The sequence below is a fragment of the Capsella rubella genome, unplaced genomic scaffold (genome assembly GCF_000375325.1).
Source record: "Capsella rubella cultivar Monte Gargano unplaced genomic scaffold, Caprub1_0 scaffold_3, whole genome shotgun sequence".
Taxonomy (NCBI): domain Eukaryota; kingdom Viridiplantae; phylum Streptophyta; class Magnoliopsida; order Brassicales; family Brassicaceae; genus Capsella; species Capsella rubella.
The window spans coordinates 11,139,872-11,158,270 of record NW_006238921.1 but is presented as its reverse complement, the minus strand read 5'-3'; the positions used below and the strand labels follow the sequence as shown (position 1 = coordinate 11,158,270).

Sequence of the window (18,399 nt, the reverse complement as noted above, 5' to 3'; positions counted from 1 at the left end):
CAAACCATCCAAACTTTTAACGAGTGTGGGAGAAGTTGTTCGATAATAAGTATTGAGAGGTTTCAGAATCCAAACCACTTGGCAAGTCCGAGTTACTAAGAAAAGTGTGTGACACCGATTTCTTAAAAAAAACAGTGATGAGTGTGACATCGATTTTATAAGAAACAATCGTTTTCTTTTATAGATTCATGGAGTCTTTGATTCTTGACTCTATAAGTTAATTGCTTGTCATGATTACTGTGTTTTAATTTTTATTAGGATCGGTTATTGAATCAGTTGACTCGAGAATCTAAATTGGCAACACGCTTAGGTAGCAACACTCGCTAAAGGTTTGTCAGTTTGCCAAAATATACCTCAGTATCTTTGAATAATCACATGTGACGAATTTTATTGTGATACAAGTAACTTGTATGTGGCCTAGTGAGAAGGGACAACCTGTTTCACTAAGAAACTAGGTCCGGATCCGTGCTATAACGTGGGGAAAGATTACCGGTTTTATTTAGGTTTTTTTTTGTGTTAATGTAGATGTATTTACTTCATAATTTGTTGTTAGTCTTGCAATATAAATTATGAAAACTAGTCTTGCAATACAATTAACGATACAGACGATAACTGCGCAGGAAAAGTAGCTGATTTTTATTTTTTATTTTTTTAATCTAAATCAGATTATGTTAAGATTAATGAATGATGTTGTATATAGATATGGACATAGTTTTTGAAAGAGCGTGTATATAAAATCGTAAGGGTTTGAGGAAAATTAACAATATAGAGTAATTTTTAGAGTTTATACGTGTATACTAACAAAAAAAATAGAATTTATATGTGTATAACATAACAAATGCATTGTTATATTAACAATACTATTTGATTAGTATTAGAAAATGTGATTTCTAAAAATAAGGTAACCGTTTTTAATATATTTGAAATGTTGTTTCATATTGTTAAATCGATTTTTTTTATACAGTCATCTAATTTAGGATCCGTAATTCACTAAAAGTGAATAATTTTTCTATATAATTTAAAATTATATTTATGTAAGATTTTGTATTACAAAGTAATTGGTTTTGAAACTTAAGTACTGTGTATCATGGTCTGACTCGTTGCAAAATTATTAGTAATTTAATATGTATTTTGACCCTTTGCAAAATTATCAATTATTTTATATATTTATAATATTTGAACCAATTAAATTTTTTTAATAATTATAATATATGAAATTTTTAATTTTTTAACTATTATAATATTTTGAAGCTATTTTTAAAAATTAGTTTCTTGAAACTTAAAACTGGGTTATATCAAATAAAATATTTAAATTTGGATGTTTAATAAATCAAGTTTACTGCTCATTCTTATTTTGAAGCATGTTGGTCTTATTTATAGTGATCTGAACTATTGTAAACAATATTTTAGACGATGTGTGACGTTATACATACGCTTTTTGTGACACACACTTTTCCAAGGAATTGAAACCAAATATACATTTTGAAATAATAGTTATGGATACTAAAGAAACAAATAATAACACATACGATAAAACACGTTAAAAATAAAATAAATCCGTAAACATTCCCCCGCGCTGTAGCGCGGGTCCAAATCTAGTATGTATTAAAAGAGAAGTATTGTTAATAGTAAATTAAAATTTAAACATATAAACAATATGATATATATTGTATATGCCATTTCTGGCTGATTAAATAATATATATATCATTATAATATAACAATTTTATCGTAAGCTTAAAAAAAACTAATATTTGTTAATATAACAGTGTAACGAATTTAGTTATGGTAAACTGAATAAGTTTAAGCGAAATATAAACAATAAGATATCAATTTGTTTAGCGCGAAGCTTTAAATGTGAAGATGTATCAGCGTGAGAATCACGTTTAGTTAAGATATTGTCTATATTAACATTTTTTAAGTACCTTTTGTGTTGTACCCTTTTATTTTGTAATATTTTCATAATTAAACCCTTGTCATTTGATTTAATAAAAAAAGTTTTAAGATAAATTTTGTAATTAAATCTTAATAAAATTTCAAAATTAGAAATCAATATTTATTACATTTAACAAAGTTTCCTAAAATCTCTCCCTAATAAATCAAATATTTCTCCAACATCTTTATATGATATTTTTTTTAAAATTTATATTATTACATAAACATATGTATGATAAAAATATTTATTTTTTTGCATATGTTGCAATTCGAATTTTTAGAAACGGATGTATTACTCAAACGATAAAAACAATGGATGTACTAAAGTATTATTGATAATTGTGTAGCATGGGTCATGTGATAGAACGGGTTATAATTTATATAATTATGATTATAGATATTTTTATGGGTTGTACGTCTACTATAGTATAACTCACAAAATATTTTAATATGAAATTATACTATGTAAACGAATATTATGTCCAAGACACAATGTGAAGTCGGTATACTATGTACACTGTTTTCTCACCAACTTTAATTGGTTGTTGTTTAGATTTCCAAGACACAATTTGAAGTTGGAGATTTCTTCGATAAGATTTCTTTGTTTGTGAATGTGGTTATAGCTTATGCATAAGAAAGGATATGATGCGGGAAATTTATCGGGATGAAATTGAGAAAGGAATAAGTAGTAGTGAGATTAACACTGGAAAAGGGTTGAATCAAGAGTCTTCACTTCAAACACCTTGAACGACACGGTGGGGATCTCATTATTACAAATTCTTGCGGTTAGTAGAGTTGTTTTCTTCTACGATTAAGGTACTTGAGTATGTCCAAGATAAAGGTATAGACAATGCCCGAAGAAGTCAAACAAATAATCTTCTCAAATACATTCATACTTTTGAGTGTGTATTCTATCTACACTTGATGTTGCTTAGTCTAGGACTAACAGAAAATTTATCGATGGATATTCAAACCCAAAGATCAAGACATCATAAAAGCTATCTCATAAGTTGAATCCACAATGGGAGAACTACCAAAGTTAAGAATAGTGGATGAAATTCTTTTGTGGAAAAGTTTAATTTATAGATTTTTGTGACAAACAAAACATTGAGATTCTCAACATGGAGGAAAACTTCATTGATTCATGGAAGTCATGTAAAAAGACTAGCATCACCAATTTGCATCATTACCAGGTAACTTGTTTTTATTTCGTTTTAGATATGCAATTTTAAGAGTTTAATGATTGATTTAAAGAGACAAACTCTGAATTATGTATTTGCACATCAGCTTTAAATCTTATTGATTCATTCCATGAGTTTGATAAAAAGAAGTTATTGACTTTGACTGAATTTTATCCTAAAGATTTTAGTCGTATAGAGTGAATATCAACTTGATATTTTATATTGTTAATGTGTAAAAAGATAATAATGGTTTTCTAAGATGTGAAATCGTGGAGACCTAGCACGGAGAATGTAGAAACCAGGAAAAAACTTTCTCAACCAATTAAGTTGTGAAGTTCATTGAGATGGTAAAAACCAGGACACAACTTTGCTGGACACTTGGTTCACCTATTATCAACCTCGCTAATATGGTTTAGAAGCTTGTTGGGTCTTGTCTCATTAAGGTAAGGTTTTCCATTGGGGCTTTTCTAGTTGTCTCATGGGCATGCGCATCTTGGATTGTTCAGGCAGCCTTCTAAATATTGGGAGATGAGTACCTTTCTGGGTCTTTGGACCGTGTATGTTTTTGGGTTTATGTGCCAATTTTCTTTTTAACCTTGTAAGATGTTTGCACTTTATAAAAATTTAAAGCAAAAAAGAAAAAAAAAAGACTTTCTCATTCTCTAGTTTATAGGTTTTTAAAGTTAACTTTAACTTGAACTGTTATTATCGAAAGATATTTTTCAGAAATGAAAATTGTGAAAACTATTCGACGTAATTGCAGTAATGATAAGTTTTTAAGAGTTTGCTTCATTTTTTTTATATCGAAACAAATATATTAGAAGATGTAACCAATGAAACAGTGATAAAAAAAAGGTTTCAAGATAATGGGTGAACATAAACTACGTTCGTAAATGTGTTTAGTATCTTTAAGTATGATTTTTGCACCCATCAAAATTTTATTCTTGCTTGTCCACAGTATTTTCCCAAATAATTATCAATAATATTAGATGACATTCACGTAAATGGACAAGTGTGACTACATCGGCGCGCAGCAAGTTAACGCTACATGTGCATTTAGAATTGTTTTTCCAATGAGAAAACAAAAGTAAAGTGTTGTCAGGAAGAAAGAAGAAAATAAAACAAATTATATTAAAAAAATTTGAAATACAGATGATTGTGAACATGTTGGTTTTCATAACCAAGTCAACTAAGAAACCTGGATGTTCCTATACAAATAGTCAATCATTCTACTTTATCGTATTGATTTTAAATCAATAGAATTGAGAAGTTCATCACCAAATGGTAAAATCTTTTGTTTTTTTGGTCAGTTCATCACCAAATATAACATTGAACTTTACACTAAGCTTATACACTATCGATCATAGTTTACTAAGTTGACAAACATAATATAAAAAACCAAAAAAAACCTATAAAAAATATGCAGGCTGCACATTATTTAGATAGCTCAATTTTTAATTTTATAATAACTTTCAATCAGCTGAGTTTGCACGTCATGTTCGATTATAATATGACAAATTTTTAATAAGTAAATTAGGAGAAACATTTGTCTTCCTCTCTCTTCTTCCCCCAAAAAAAAAAAAGAAATTTCAATCAGCTCTCCAAAAAAAAAAATGTATTGCATATTTTTCTATTTGAGAAAATTTTTTAAAAGATTTTTCTGATTTATACCAACGAATCTACATGTTCTAATTATAACTTATAAACTAAATAAACCATGACTTGGTGGTTGAATATCATATGCTAGTTCACTTGTTTTTTTTATATTATGAGACTCTTAATATATGTTTAAAGATTTTATAACAATAATATATACACTTCCAATTAATGAAATATCGGATTTCATTACTATGTGGTGGAACAAATTTATAATTAATCTTTGATTTCATTACACTGTGGTGTAAGAAAACTATAATTATAGTTTTTGTTTAGTTTCGTAATTCAACGTATTGTAACACTCGAGTGAGGTACATAAAGCTCATTTAGTGTCACGTGTGGGAACGATAGCACCAACGAGGCTTGAGAGGCAAATTGGTTGGTCTCCACCGCAAGTAGGTTGGATAAAGCTTAACATGGATGGTCTAGGGAAAATCCCGGGTTAGCTACAGCAGGGGGAATTTGGTAGGATGTGGAGGGATGATGGCTGTATGGCTTAACCTATAATAATATAGGGTTTTGTTCAGCACCACGAGCATAGTTATGGGGGTCTATTATGGGCTTTGTGTAGCATGAAAATGGGCATTTCTCAATTGGAGCTCGAAGTAGATTCAGAGTTGGTAGTTGGTTTCTTAACGACATGGATAAGTGACACTCATCCCTTGTCGTTCCTAATACGCTTGTGATATGGCTTTCTTACGAATGACTAGACAGTTCATATCTCTCATGTGCAGGGCCGGTCCTAAACATTTTGTGGCCTAAAGCATTTTTATAAATAGCCTTAATATTTAGTATACAAAAAATAATTAGTTACATTGAAATTTTCGGAAAAAAATAAAAATATGTTTCAAATTTATTTTTCAAAAAAGAATATGTCCAACCTATATATTGACACATGATAAAAGTTATTTTATAGATTATATATATATATATATGTATCTAATTATCTTAATTATATTTTGTAAATAATTAGGTAGTATAATTACAAAAGTTGGTTAGATATTTTAACATTTTCTAATTTTTCCTATCAAATTCATTGAATTCTAAATAGTGGAAAATTCCTCTCATTTTTTGTAGTATTATTGGCTTTTTAGAAAATAATTTAAAGTGTAAAGTAAACATTTAGGATGATAGATTTAGAAATTTAGAAAAATGAAAATAAAAATAGAAGAAAAATAAAGAACAACAAAATAATAGTTACGTGATAAGAGACCAAGAGTCTAAGAAAGGAACTGTACTTTTAAAATATAATGTTAGATGGACCATTAAAAAGGTAAATAACACTATTTTGAACCATCAAAACAATACATATGTGGCCTTGTTAATTATAAATAATGTGGCCTAAAGCTGTTGCTTTATTTGCTTTACCATAGGGCCGGTCCTGCTCATGTGTATTGAGAGGCTAACCGTCTCGCCAACGGGTTGGCAAACAATGCTTTTTTCACCCTTTCGGTTTATTTTTATTGGATTCTTGTCCTAATTGTATGCTTTCTCTTTTAGACGATGATGCTTGGGGGATTACGTTCTCTCGACATGTTCGGTTGTAGTGTTTTTTAGTTTAATAATAAGGAAGACCTTGGTCTCCCCTCTTCAACCAAAAATAAATAAATTTAACCTATTGTAAGGTGGTGGCACTCAAACATATCTTGGCGGATGAGTACTAGATGTTAAAAAACACCATCTTTGAAAACAGCTACCAATTTTCTAAAGAATATTCTGTCAAGGATTTTGTGGAAACTCTGATTGTCCAAATTTATTTGTGAGAATATGCACGACAACTACCAATGGGATTCATCAAGTGCGAGATTTGGTTGATGGCTCACCTAGATCCTCTCTGATCTCCGATACCTTTGGCAAGGTTATTGTCATATGTTTCAATTGGTTTCAGCCTTTTTTTTTTTAACTTTCGTTTTGCTTCCGATTGGTTTATAACTTATATAATTGAATGTGAACCTTTTGTTTAAAAAGTATTAAAATAAGTGTTACTTAGGAAAAAAAATATCACTGAATAAACTCATTTATATCACTACAATTTGGTCTACAAATATATATATCACTAAAGTAAAAAAGTGTTGTAATTTTCTTATAAAGATAACTAATTATGTTAGAATGATTTTGCATATGATAATCATCAAAAAAAAAAGATAATTTATAGTTTTTACGATTCTGGTAAACGATCGTAGGAGTGGCTTTATTCTTATGTAAAATTAGATTCTTGGCGAAAGTTCGAGAGCATATTAAGCACAAAAAAAGTGATTAGCAAAATACCTAATCTAGTTTTTATTGACCTATAGGGCACTTATTTTATCACATTGTCCATATCAACTAAAGTGTATAAGTACCTTTACATTTTCTTCTTTTACTTTTTTTTTTCTTTAAAATTTATTTATTTTCTTGACCTTTGTCACAAAAGCAAAAACAGGTAAAGGCCAAACAAAAGTAAAATAAAATATATATAAAAAAAGAACATGAGAAGTAACCTAATCAAGAAGGAACACATGTTCATTTCATCCTTCATATTATACTATACTAGCTATTTCCAAATACGTGTTCAGTTCAATCGTTTATAAAACCTTGTTCAGGACCAAGTCGCAGCGACAATGACCGGAACAAGAACACGGCCTAAAGCTATTGGAGAGAAGATAACATAAGATTTAAGATCAAACACATGTTCACTTCTCAATGGATTCACAAACCAAAAAAAAAAAAATCTTCTTTGAATTGTCTATTGAATACGAAACTCGAACCGAACAAAATGACAGTTGTGACAAAAAAAAAAAAAAAAGATAAAATATCTCTGTCACGTCCAACAACAAGTCTTTATTCTCAAAGATTTGCTTTATGACGCGTGGACATAACTTAGACAAATCATGTGTATGTTTCTAGTAAATTTAATATAATTATACATCAAGTTTTGATTATTTAAACATTAAAATTCTAAAACAAAATATTCTATTCCTGATTTGAAACCATATAAAATTAATTATGCTTTATTAAATCATGTGTATGTGTCTAGTAAATTTGATTATAATTATAGAACAAGTGTTGATTATTTAAACACTAATACAAAATATTCTATTCCTGATATGAAACCATATATAAATAATAAAATGATGCTTTATTAAAAATCATGTTATGATTCTAGTAATTTAATTATAATTATACAACAAGTTTTAATATTTAAACACTAAAACAAAAAATTCTATTCCTGATTTGAAACCATATAAAAATTTGATGCTTTGTTAAAAAAATTGAATTAAATTACCAAAAGAATTTAAATTCGCTGGAACATCTTTTTAATAATGAACATTAAAAAACAATTTGATGAAAATTTATTTGGAACATTAAAAAAAAAAAAATCAATTATCATCAAAACTCCCGATGATGGATGATTCGAGGAAGAGAAACAAAAAAAAAAAGAGAACCGCGTCGGCTCTCAAAATCAATCGTGTTCTTAACGTGACCCCATTGTTTTCTCAAACACGATCATCAAGAATAAAACATTTCTTTTGTAAAAAAAAAAAAAACAGAGAGAGTAAAAAACAAACCAAACATAATGTTGTGTTCCAGATCTAACAAAAGAGAAGTGTTTATACTTGTGTGTTGTGTTCTTTCTTCGCTTCTTCTTGTCGCCGCCACTGGTAATAACATTTTTTTTTTAATGTACTTCATTTATTATCGTATAGATTCAGTTCTTTAAAAAGATTTGTTAATTTGGGTTTTGGATTGTTTTAGGGGTTGGTAACGAAGAAGGAAGAGGTGTAGAAGAATGGATCAGGACAACAAGTGTAATAGAAAGAGTTATTGCAGAGGAAGCTGCAGTAAACTCATCTTTGATTTTGGCTGCAAAGAAAACCAAAAGAAAAGATCCTCAAGATAATTTCAAGCTCTACACTGGTGGATGGAATATAAGCAATTCTCATTATTGGACTGTGAGTGGTCCAAAACTTTTTTCTTTTGTTGGGTGTGTATGTAAAATCTCTCTCTTGCCAAGTTGGGTATGCTTCATTTTGACTTGGGTGGTTCTTGGATTCTTAAAGTTTTCATCTTTAGTAACGATTTGGCTTAGTGGAGTTTTGATTGTTTTTAACTTTTGAGGTGTAATTATGTTTACTATTGAATTAAACAGTGGATTAGGATACAACTAGTTTTGGTTTGATTTGGGTTCTTCGTAGAATTCTATATTTTGATTTAAAGTTTTCATCTTTACTATCAAATCTCTAGGTAAGTCAAGTTTGATTTTGTTTATAGGTGTATTTATGCTCAATGACTAGCCTTCTTGATTAGTACAGTTTCTTTTTGAAACCAAATGATAAATTTTTCATCTTAATGAAATTGGAGTAGCATTCTTGTTTGTATCAGTTTTATGCTTATATGAATGAAAGATGTGAGTTATATACTTTTGACCAATACAATCTTTCTCATTCATTGCTTGTGGTGCAGTCTGTTGGTTACACGGCAGCGCCTTTCATTATAATAGCAGGAGTCTGGTTTGTGTTCTTCGGGCTATCGTTGTCTCTGATTTGCCTTTGTTATTGCTGCTGTGCCCGTCAACCTTACGGCTATTCTCGGATTGCTTATGCTCTATCCCTTATCCTCCTCATAGCGTTCACAATTGCCGCAATGTAAGTCTCATTCTCTCTTTTACTTTGGTCTTCTATTGTCATCATTGTTACTATCCCTTATATGTTGGTGTTTGATCTTACAGTATAGGATGTGTTTTCCTTTACACTGGTCAAGGGAAGTTTCATGCTAGCACAACAGATACTTTGGACTATGTAGTGAGTCAGGCAAATCTCACATCAGAAAACCTCAGGAATGTGTCAGATTATCTCAATGCTGCTAAGAAGGTGGATGTGCAAGCCACCTTTCTACCACAGGATGTTCTGTCGAGCATCGATAACATACAGGGAAAGATTAACTCCTCTGCTACAACTCTTTCTGTTAAAACAATGGAGAATCAAGACAAGATTCAAAATGTCTTAGACAACATGTAAAAATACAGTACCATATTGTTGTTATCTTTCATCTGTTTATCACATTCTTGCTTATGATTTGTGTTTCTCTATTTATTACAGGAGACTTGCGCTCGTCATCATCGCTGCTGTGATGCTTTTCCTTGCGTTTATTGGATTTCGTAAGTCGTCTAGACTTATATGCATCAGAAAATGTCTAAGAGTTATTATTGATTACAAACTCTCATTGTGATTTTTTTACAGTTCTCTCTATCTTTGGACTGCAGTGCCTTGTGTACACGTAAGTGAATTCTCATTCATATGTTCCGGTTTATGTTGATTCCCGTCTTTGTTGAAATTTTTGTGATTATCAATGTGTAGGTTGGTGATCCTTGGTTGGATTCTCGTCACGGGTACCTTCATCTTGTGTGGTGCATTTCTGCTTCTTCACAAGTGAGTTCTGTTCTCTCTTTACCATTAGTCTACTCAATGCATTGAAAGCTTTCTCAAAAAAAAAGGTTTTCTACTTTGTCAGTGTTGTAGGGGATACGTGTGTTGCCATGGACCAATGGGTCCAACACCCAACAGCTCACACGGCTCTAGACGATATCCTACCTTGTGTTGATAATGCAACCGCGAGAGAAACATTGACTCGGTCTAAGCTTGTGACATACCAGTTGGTCAACCTTCTTGACAATGCCATCCGCAATATGGCCAACAGGAACCTCCCACCTCAGATGCGGCCCTTGTATTACAACCAGTCCGGTCCTCTAATGCCCCTTTTATGTAACCCCTTCAACGCGGATCTTTCAGACAAACAGTGCCAGCCTGGTGAGGTTCATCTGAACAATGCCACAGAGGTAAATCTAAGTTTCCATCTATATATTTCTGAATTCAGAATCACAACTAGAAACTGAAATCAAAAGATTCAAACAAAACCAAAAACTCTCAAAGCCTTTCTCTAGTTGTCAAACCGATAAACCTCTAAAACTCTCTCTTCGTTTAGATGAGTCTCACAACGACACTTAATGCAGTTTTGAAATCAAGAAAAGGGAAATCTTTTATCACAGTCTGTCTTATGTTTTGTATTTATGCAGGTGTGGAGGAGCTTCACTTGCCAAATCGTAACACCGGGAACATGTAGCACACAAGGACGTTTGACCCCAAAGCTTTATGACCAGATGGCTGCAGGAGTTAATGTAAGCTATGGTCTATACAAATACGGTCCATTCTTGGCAGACCTGCAAGGGTGCGACTTCGTGAGGTCTACATTCACCGATATAGAAAGAGATCATTGCCCTGGACTGAAGAGATACACAAAATGGATCTATGTGGGTCTTGTCTTGGTATCTGCTGGTGTAATGTTGTCTTTGGTGTTTTGGGTTATATACGCGCGAGAGAGGAGGCACCGGGTTTATACAAAAGACTACAATGCTATGCACTCTGAAGATCCAAGAAGCAAGGGCCATTGAGTTGGTTATTATCTTCTTTTGCAGGTTTACTGTGTACATTATGTGTGACAGTTTGGTGGATCTTATGTGTAGTAACTGATGTGAGGAATCTTTGATTGTCATTTATACTTTTTTATATTGCTTTTGTGGAACTATATTTTGAAATTTTGTTTTTTTTTTTGTTTTCTTTCTCGCAAATCTTTAGTGTTATTGGTCTTGAAAAATCATTAGCAGCAGATCTTTTGGATTACGTTATGACAAAATTTGCTTCCCTGTAGACTTTTAAGTAGATTGGTGTTTCATCTTGTAACTTTAGTTTCCATCACACCAGTATAGTATCATTAGGTTTCCAGTATAACACCTAAAGATTGGTGACTCTTGAGCTATAGTCTCCTTCAAGGAGAACTTGATCATGAGAAGCCATCACCTCCTAATAAGTTATAACCATTGCCAATAAACTTCATGATGTTCTTTTTTCTTTTCTTTTTTTCTTATTTAGCGGATTTTGGATATTAAGTTTAGTATCAATTCGGTTTTTTTAAGAATTTTGGTTTTGTTGGGGTTTGGTTCGTCTTTATTTTGGTTAGTTTGGTTCTTTGAACAAGAAACCGGTCTAGAATCGAAATATTTTTGGGTATCTTTTTGGTTTCGGTTCTAAAAAAAATTCGAGTATTTGGGATATTTCTGATATGCTTCGGATAATTTCAAGTCTTGCAAAAAAAATTTCTAGTCTTTGCGCATTCAAATAAATTTGGGTTTTCAGTTCGGTTATTCGGATGTTTTCAGTTTTTCGGGATTTTTTAGTTATTGGTGTAGAATAATTCATATATTGTATAGGTATATAAATATAGCAATAATAATATTTAAAACTTTAAATCATTATATTTGGTATAATGAAACTGTTCAACTAAAGAACCAAATACAAGTTTTTAAATTTGGATGCTTATTGAGTCAAACTTCTTGTTTTAGATTTGAACTCATTTTTGTTTTATTTATAATACGATTCTAAATCATCTATTTTCAGCTGATGTGAGACGTTAACCACATATTTTCGTCATTGATTGAGAAATATGTGTACATTCCTAAAAATATGAATCACAACATTTGTAGAAAAAATATATAGAGTTTTATTTATTTTATGTATGATAGATGATTCAAATTAACTAAAAATAAAAATAAAACAAAGACGATAGTCGATAGGAGAACCTAAAAAAAAAAAAAAAATAATAATTTAAAAACCCATATTATTAATTATGAAAAATTGTATGGTTATTTAAAATTTTATATTTGACATTTTAATTTTTTTTTCAAGGATAGTAGATAAGTATCACAAATATACTCTTAATAAGCTTCCCAATTTTTTTTTAATCAGTGATATTTCAATTATTTACAAAATAAAATTTATTCTTTAAAATATAATTCAAAAATACTAATATAGATACAAAAAACTAAATTATTTAATTTTCTTAAATAATCAGGATAAAAATATAGATTTCACTAATTAAAAAAAAAACTTAATTTTCTTCAATAATCAGGATAAAAATATAGATTTCACTAATCAAAAAACCAAATGCTCTTAAATAATCAGCATAAAAATCTAGATTTCACCAATCAAAAAACTTTTTTTTTATCATATGTCGACATAGCAATTAATCTATCTATAAAATCAAATCTAACCTCAAAGACAAAAAAAAAAAAAAAAAAAAAAAAAAAAAAAAAAAACCCTAGTCGTACCAAAATCTAGGGTTTACCTTGACCGGATCTAGACACATAAGCTATTCAGGTTCTCTCCTCTCCCTGTCTCTTGGTCTCCTGTAGAAAGCTTTTGTTAAAGTTTAACACTTTCTGTCTTCTCATCTCTTACAAGAGTGTTTTTGTCTTCAATTTCGAGTAGATATGGAAGTGGTTGCTGCTGGGTCAATGGTAACGCAGAGTCAACAGACATGGGCTTGCTCTGTCACTGAGTCTCTTCTCATCCTCGTCGGAAAGAATCTGGCTTGTCTGCTCCTTGTGGTAAAGACAAGTTTTTTTTTGGGTTTTGGTTTTTTTTATCAGTCTTCTTGTAGATTTGCTTTGTTTCTCTGTTAGGATTTTGTAGTTGTGGTTGTTGTGTTGTATTGATTTGCAAAGAACATTAGGGATTCTTCTTCTCTTGTTTTGTACTTCCTGTTCTGTTGGAATTGTCTTAATTTAAGGTTTATAGATTGAGAAATTGCTTTGTGCTAAGCTTTTCCTAGGGTCTAGACTTTGTGCTGATGTTGTTTTGGTTTGAGTTTAGCTATGTGCAAGTTTAAAGCACTCTCTGTTACTATGGTCTTGTGTTTTAACGGTTCTAGAGGAGTCTTTTGACTATGAAGTTGAATGTAGCTTAGTAACAAATGTCCAGTGCCACTCTTTTTGTTAATTGGTCACTTTTATTATCTTGTGGGTTTAGCCAATTGTTGTTCATTCATTGTTTGTTTCTTTGCAATAAGGATGTGTTATTCGAGTTGGGTAATTAATAAAGCAGAACACAAATGAAGTTCTACTTTGCAAGTTTAGATCCATACACAATGAATGAAAGTTTAGGTTTTTTTTAGTGTTGGTTGTTGTTATTTGCTTACCTTGTTGGAGCATGAACTTCGCTTTTCGATGAATCTTGCATTAATGCATCACATCTTTATCATATTCTTCCTATTTTAACAAGCATTCTTGTGTAATTGTCTCAGGCAGAATCTTTGCTGATGGGTTTGATTGCTGTTGACCAGAGGTGAGTCTGGGACAGTCCTTTTCTTGTCTTCCCCTTTGTATTTTCAGAGGTGAAAGATTTGTATCATATATGAAACAATCTGTATTCATGTTTTCTCTAGGTTGTCTCTGAAGGAGGGTTACAAAAGAGGAAGCCGTGTTGAGGAAAACAAAGATGGCAGTGACAGTGACGACGATGATGATGATGATGATGAAGACGCTGATGAGGATGACGACGATGAGGATGATGCTAATGATGAAGATTTCTCAGGGGATGAAGGGGAAGAAGCTGATCCAGAGGATGATCCAGTGGCCAACGGTGGTGGAGGAGAAAGTGATGATGATGATGACGATGATGATGAGGAGGGTGATAATGATGACGATGGAGATGAGGACAACGAGGATGAGGAAGAAGACGAGGATGAGGAAGACGATGACGATGTTCGTCAGCCTCCTTCTAAGAAGAGAAAATGAAATCATGAGTTTAACAAATGTTTGTGCTTTGGATATGGTTAAGACTTGAAGAGGATGATGATGCTATGTGTTGGTTTAAGTAGTCTAGGGATACTTCTCGTCCTCTTATTGAAATTTCATCTTGTGTTGGTTATGTGTGATTTTTCTATGTGGATTTTTAGTCATCTTCTGTGTTTAGAATGTTTTGGTCTCTTCTTCTTTTCTTGTTTCTACATTTGCTTATGGTTAGAGGTATGAATGCCCACCGTGCTTTGTAGTTTTCTTGGTTGCTGTTGCTATTTCTCTTGCCATTGTTGCGTAGTTGTAGCCTTTATAATTAGAGCATTCAAGTGGGAGAAATCTAATCGAACATGTAAAGTATACAAGAGGACACTTGTGCCAAAAGGTTCTGTCGCTTCATTACTGAGCGTCTTAGCGAACAAAACACTTATCGTTAGTGTTTAGGACGGAAATTTGATACATATTTCTTTTTATTATCCAATTTTGGAAATTATTTCAAATTTTCGTAATCCACAAATTATCTTCGGTAACAAAGCCCAAACAAGGGAAGCAAGACGGATAAAAGAAAGTGAAAACCAACAAAGGAAGAACCAATGAACAAAAGACTAAACCGAAACTCTATGGTTTAAGAACTGAAATTCGAAGTTCCACGGACCAAGATAATCAAAGCCAATCACTTAGCGACGCAACTAGGGAAACCTAGACTTCTATTCCGGCAAGGACGAACCAAGTCATGTAGTCTAATCCTACACAAATCTTCAGAAAGCGACGATGTCGAAAGCAACAACCTTGAACACCTAATTAGAAGCCTTTGAACCGACCAGACATCGATCAGGTTTTTATTTGTAGAGACAAGAAACGAGACAACCCTCCAACCAGCTGACGATCGAACCAAACAAATGCAAACACATAAGGGGCCTTTTTGAATTTTATTTCAGCTGTTTAACGAATCCTAATCTAAACCCTACATTTTGTCTCCATCATTAGGTTCTCTCTATGTAAAGTGTTAACATTTGTCATCCCACAGGTGCGAAAGCTTTGGTTGAAATTAAATTTACAGAAAGAGAAAAAAAAAACACAATTCCAAAGTAATACTAAGGCTCAGGAAACAATCCTTAAACTTAGAGAGAATGAAAAAGACATTGAGAAATGGTACAATGTGATCATCTAGTTCAATAGTAATTATTCTTGCAGCTGGCCATTAATTTAAAGTTAATCATGCTGATGCCCAAAATCCATGAACCAAGAAGCCATTCTTCTTCCCACCTATTCAACACACAACACAGTAAATTAGATCATATGGAACCAAACAAGGTAAACCAAAATTGTATGAGTCTCTTCAAAGCATTCCACAAAATGGATATGAAGATAAGTAGTAATACATATTGATAGAAGAGTTAAACCAGTCTTGGCGTCTCTGACATATACATGAATCAGGGTATAGCATATACACATCAAGATGCAAACTTTGGTCCATCAGACCAGCAAACAAACTAACAAGACATCATACTGAAACGTTTAAGACGTATCTATAAAATGAAATTTTCAGAAAATGAAACCAAACAAGGTAAACCAAAATTGTATCAAAGCATCCATATGAAGATTCCACAAAGCAATCCACAAAATGGATATGAAGTTATTTAGCAATACATATTAATAGAAGAGTTACACCATTTTAGGCATCTCTGACAGATATATGAATCAGAATAGTATATACAAAGGTCCTTCAGACCAAGCAAACAAACTAACAAGACATCATACTGAAATGTTTAAGACGTATCTATAAAAAGGACACTCTATACAATAATCTAATGGAAATCAATTCTTCAAAACCCCAACTTCACTTCAAAAGATAACACTCTAGCGTTTACTAACATGTTCAATCGAAACATCGAAAGCTAACCATTCTATACTAGAAACCATTTCTTCATAATCCAATCTTGACTTCAAAAGATTTAAGTACCAATACAACAAACAAACAAGCTAACCACAGAGATTAAGAGAGACTAACCATGTCAAGGAAGCTTTCCTGAACGAAAAACAGCAAACTTGGTCATGTCCGAATTCGAAAACTCAATCTTGCTCTCTGTAAGAAACTCCTCAATCATAGTCTTAACACGCTCTGGTTCCTCTGTTTCACATTCAATCTCAAAACATTTCCCAAAAGCATACTTAGTCTCATCAACCTCAAGTTTCACACCTCTCCACTCATACACATTCCTAACATTCTCAAACCCACCTAAACAAACAAACCCTAGAAAGTCTTTAAACCCATACTCCTCTTGAACCCTTTTCAAAACCCTAGATCCAACGGCTGAGAGCTTATCCGGTGAATCAACACATTCTTCACCAATCCCATAATCAATCTCCTCTTCATCTTCCTCCACACGGCTAATCCCATTAGCAAGAGTTGGTTTCGCCTTGAGAGATACAATACAACGAGGCGGAGACGAAACGGCAGCGTTTTGAAGGAAGCGGAGACGGAGGACGGCGCGGCGGAGGGAGAGATCGTTTTTGGGTGTGTCGAAGAAGATGTTGCGTTGGTGAAGGGTTTTGAGGTGGAAAGGAGTTAGAAGAGTGGTGAGACGGAGATGAGCAGCGGCGGTTAAAAGACGGAGCTTGACTTCGACTTCCATGGAGGTTATTCAAGAGAGACCGATTCTGTCGGATTTGGAAGATGGGTTTTTGTGTTTTGGGTCTATAAGGTGGAGGAGAGAGGAGGAAGCTGCGGCGGCGGTGGTGGTGGTGGTGGGTGGCTGAGATTTGCGTGACTGTTCAAGCTCGTCGCGGTCTTCGATTTTGAGTTGGATTTTTGTGGGTTTTCTTCTCAACATTTCAGAACCAATCAAGCGACCTGACCGAACCACTCTGCAATCTCATGTTTTTGTTTTTTTGTTATGGTCTTCAATATAGTTGCTATTACGGATTTGTCTCGGCCCGTTTTAAAACCAGCCCGTTTTAAAATATGAAAATGAAAAAGAAAGAAAAAGGAAACTAGCACATATATTGCGTAATACAAAAAAACTGGATGGACTTTTATTTATTTACTTTTAAATTTTTATGTATTTTAAAGATTTACTGATTTTATTGAAATATATTTAATAATTATTAATATTGTATAAATCAATCTTAAAAGGATTAAACTTGTCCAACACAACATATTGTTGATCATAGTTCGTATAGGCGAGAGGGGGCGGCGGATGGCGATTTAGGGTTTTGAAACCCTTTCATGTTTGGTGAGATCTTGGTCATTATTCGGTGGATCTGCGGTCTGAGAGTGGTTATTATCAGGGATCGATGGTATACAGTTTTTATTCTCACTTGGTTTTTGGTATTTAAAGAGGTTTTGGTTACTATCGAAAGATTTGAGGAAGATCTTTTATTCCAAAGGATCCTCAGAAGCGAAGAAGATTGGCGATATGGGGGTCATTTTTTGGGAGGTCTTAAAAGCAGAATCAGTGGCGATGAACGATTATGGTGGGATTACGAAGAGCGAATCTCTGATTCAACATTTCCTCTTTCGTATGGAAAGTGGAAAATTTCGATTCTCTCAGGATTCCGTAGGCAATGGAATCAAGCGATTATGGAAAGCAAATGGGATGGACGATATCTTCGTTCCCTTATTCTCGAAGTTGGACAGATCGGGTTAAATGCGGAGTACTCTCCAAGTTTGGGAATTTCGGTTGGGTATAAAGAGTGGAATCGTCGACGAGTTCTTGCCACGCTTCACACCTTGTTTCATCTTCTTGAGAGCGATTCCTTTCTTCTATCTCTGGTTTATCTGGTTTATCTGGTTCTAGTGCTGTTTTACCTTTCTTCGGTGATCCTCTTGTTCGTTTCTGGGTTTTACTTTGGCTCTGAGATGTCTCAAGTCTCTCAATTCGGTAAAGGTTTAGCGGGGAAGAAATCTGGTTCGGTGATGCCAATGAAAAGAGTCAAGGTTCCTCATTTTGACAATTCGGCATTGATAGCGGGTTATGCTAATACGGTGATAGGTCGGTGTCTGAATCCTCGTTTGCAG

General features: G+C 32.8%; 3 protein-coding genes and 1 pseudogene across 3 annotated transcripts; 3 read left to right on the top strand and 1 right to left on the bottom strand.

Annotated features, from left to right (window-relative positions):
• Positions 1-2,246: 2,246 nt before the first annotated feature.
• On the top strand, positions 2,247-3,344 carry LOC111831524 (annotated as a pseudogene).
• A 4,829-nt stretch (positions 3,345-8,173) lies between these two features.
• LOC17893374 lies at positions 8,174-11,361 on the top strand. Its single transcript, XM_006300053.2, has 9 exons — positions 8,174-8,412; positions 8,507-8,703; positions 9,215-9,396; positions 9,480-9,764; positions 9,850-9,908; positions 9,991-10,027; positions 10,108-10,179; positions 10,262-10,586; positions 10,824-11,361. The coding sequence occupies exons 1-9, from the start codon at positions 8,328-8,330 to the stop codon at positions 11,196-11,198; spliced, it is 1,617 nt and encodes a 538-aa protein (XP_006300115.1). The 5' UTR covers positions 8,174-8,327; the 3' UTR covers positions 11,199-11,361.
• A 1,527-nt stretch (positions 11,362-12,888) lies between these two features.
• LOC111831485 (phosphopantothenoylcysteine decarboxylase subunit VHS3) lies at positions 12,889-14,640 on the top strand. The gene is made up of 4 exons (XM_023785890.1): positions 12,889-12,960; positions 13,072-13,190; positions 13,886-13,926; positions 14,027-14,640. Exons 2-4 carry the CDS (start codon positions 13,074-13,076, stop codon positions 14,376-14,378), a joined length of 510 nt encoding a protein of 169 aa, XP_023641658.1. The 5' UTR covers positions 12,889-12,960; positions 13,072-13,073; the 3' UTR covers positions 14,379-14,640.
• A 764-nt stretch (positions 14,641-15,404) lies between these two features.
• LOC17891829 (triphosphate tunel metalloenzyme 3) lies at positions 15,405-17,108 on the bottom strand. Its single transcript, XM_006298503.2, has 2 exons — positions 16,390-17,108; positions 15,405-15,644 (listed from the first exon to the last, which is right to left on the bottom strand). Exon 1 carries the CDS (start codon positions 17,012-17,014, stop codon positions 16,394-16,396), a length of 621 nt encoding a protein of 206 aa, XP_006298565.1. The 5' UTR covers positions 17,015-17,108; the 3' UTR covers positions 15,405-15,644; positions 16,390-16,393.
• Between the last annotated feature and the right edge of the window lie 1,291 nt (positions 17,109-18,399).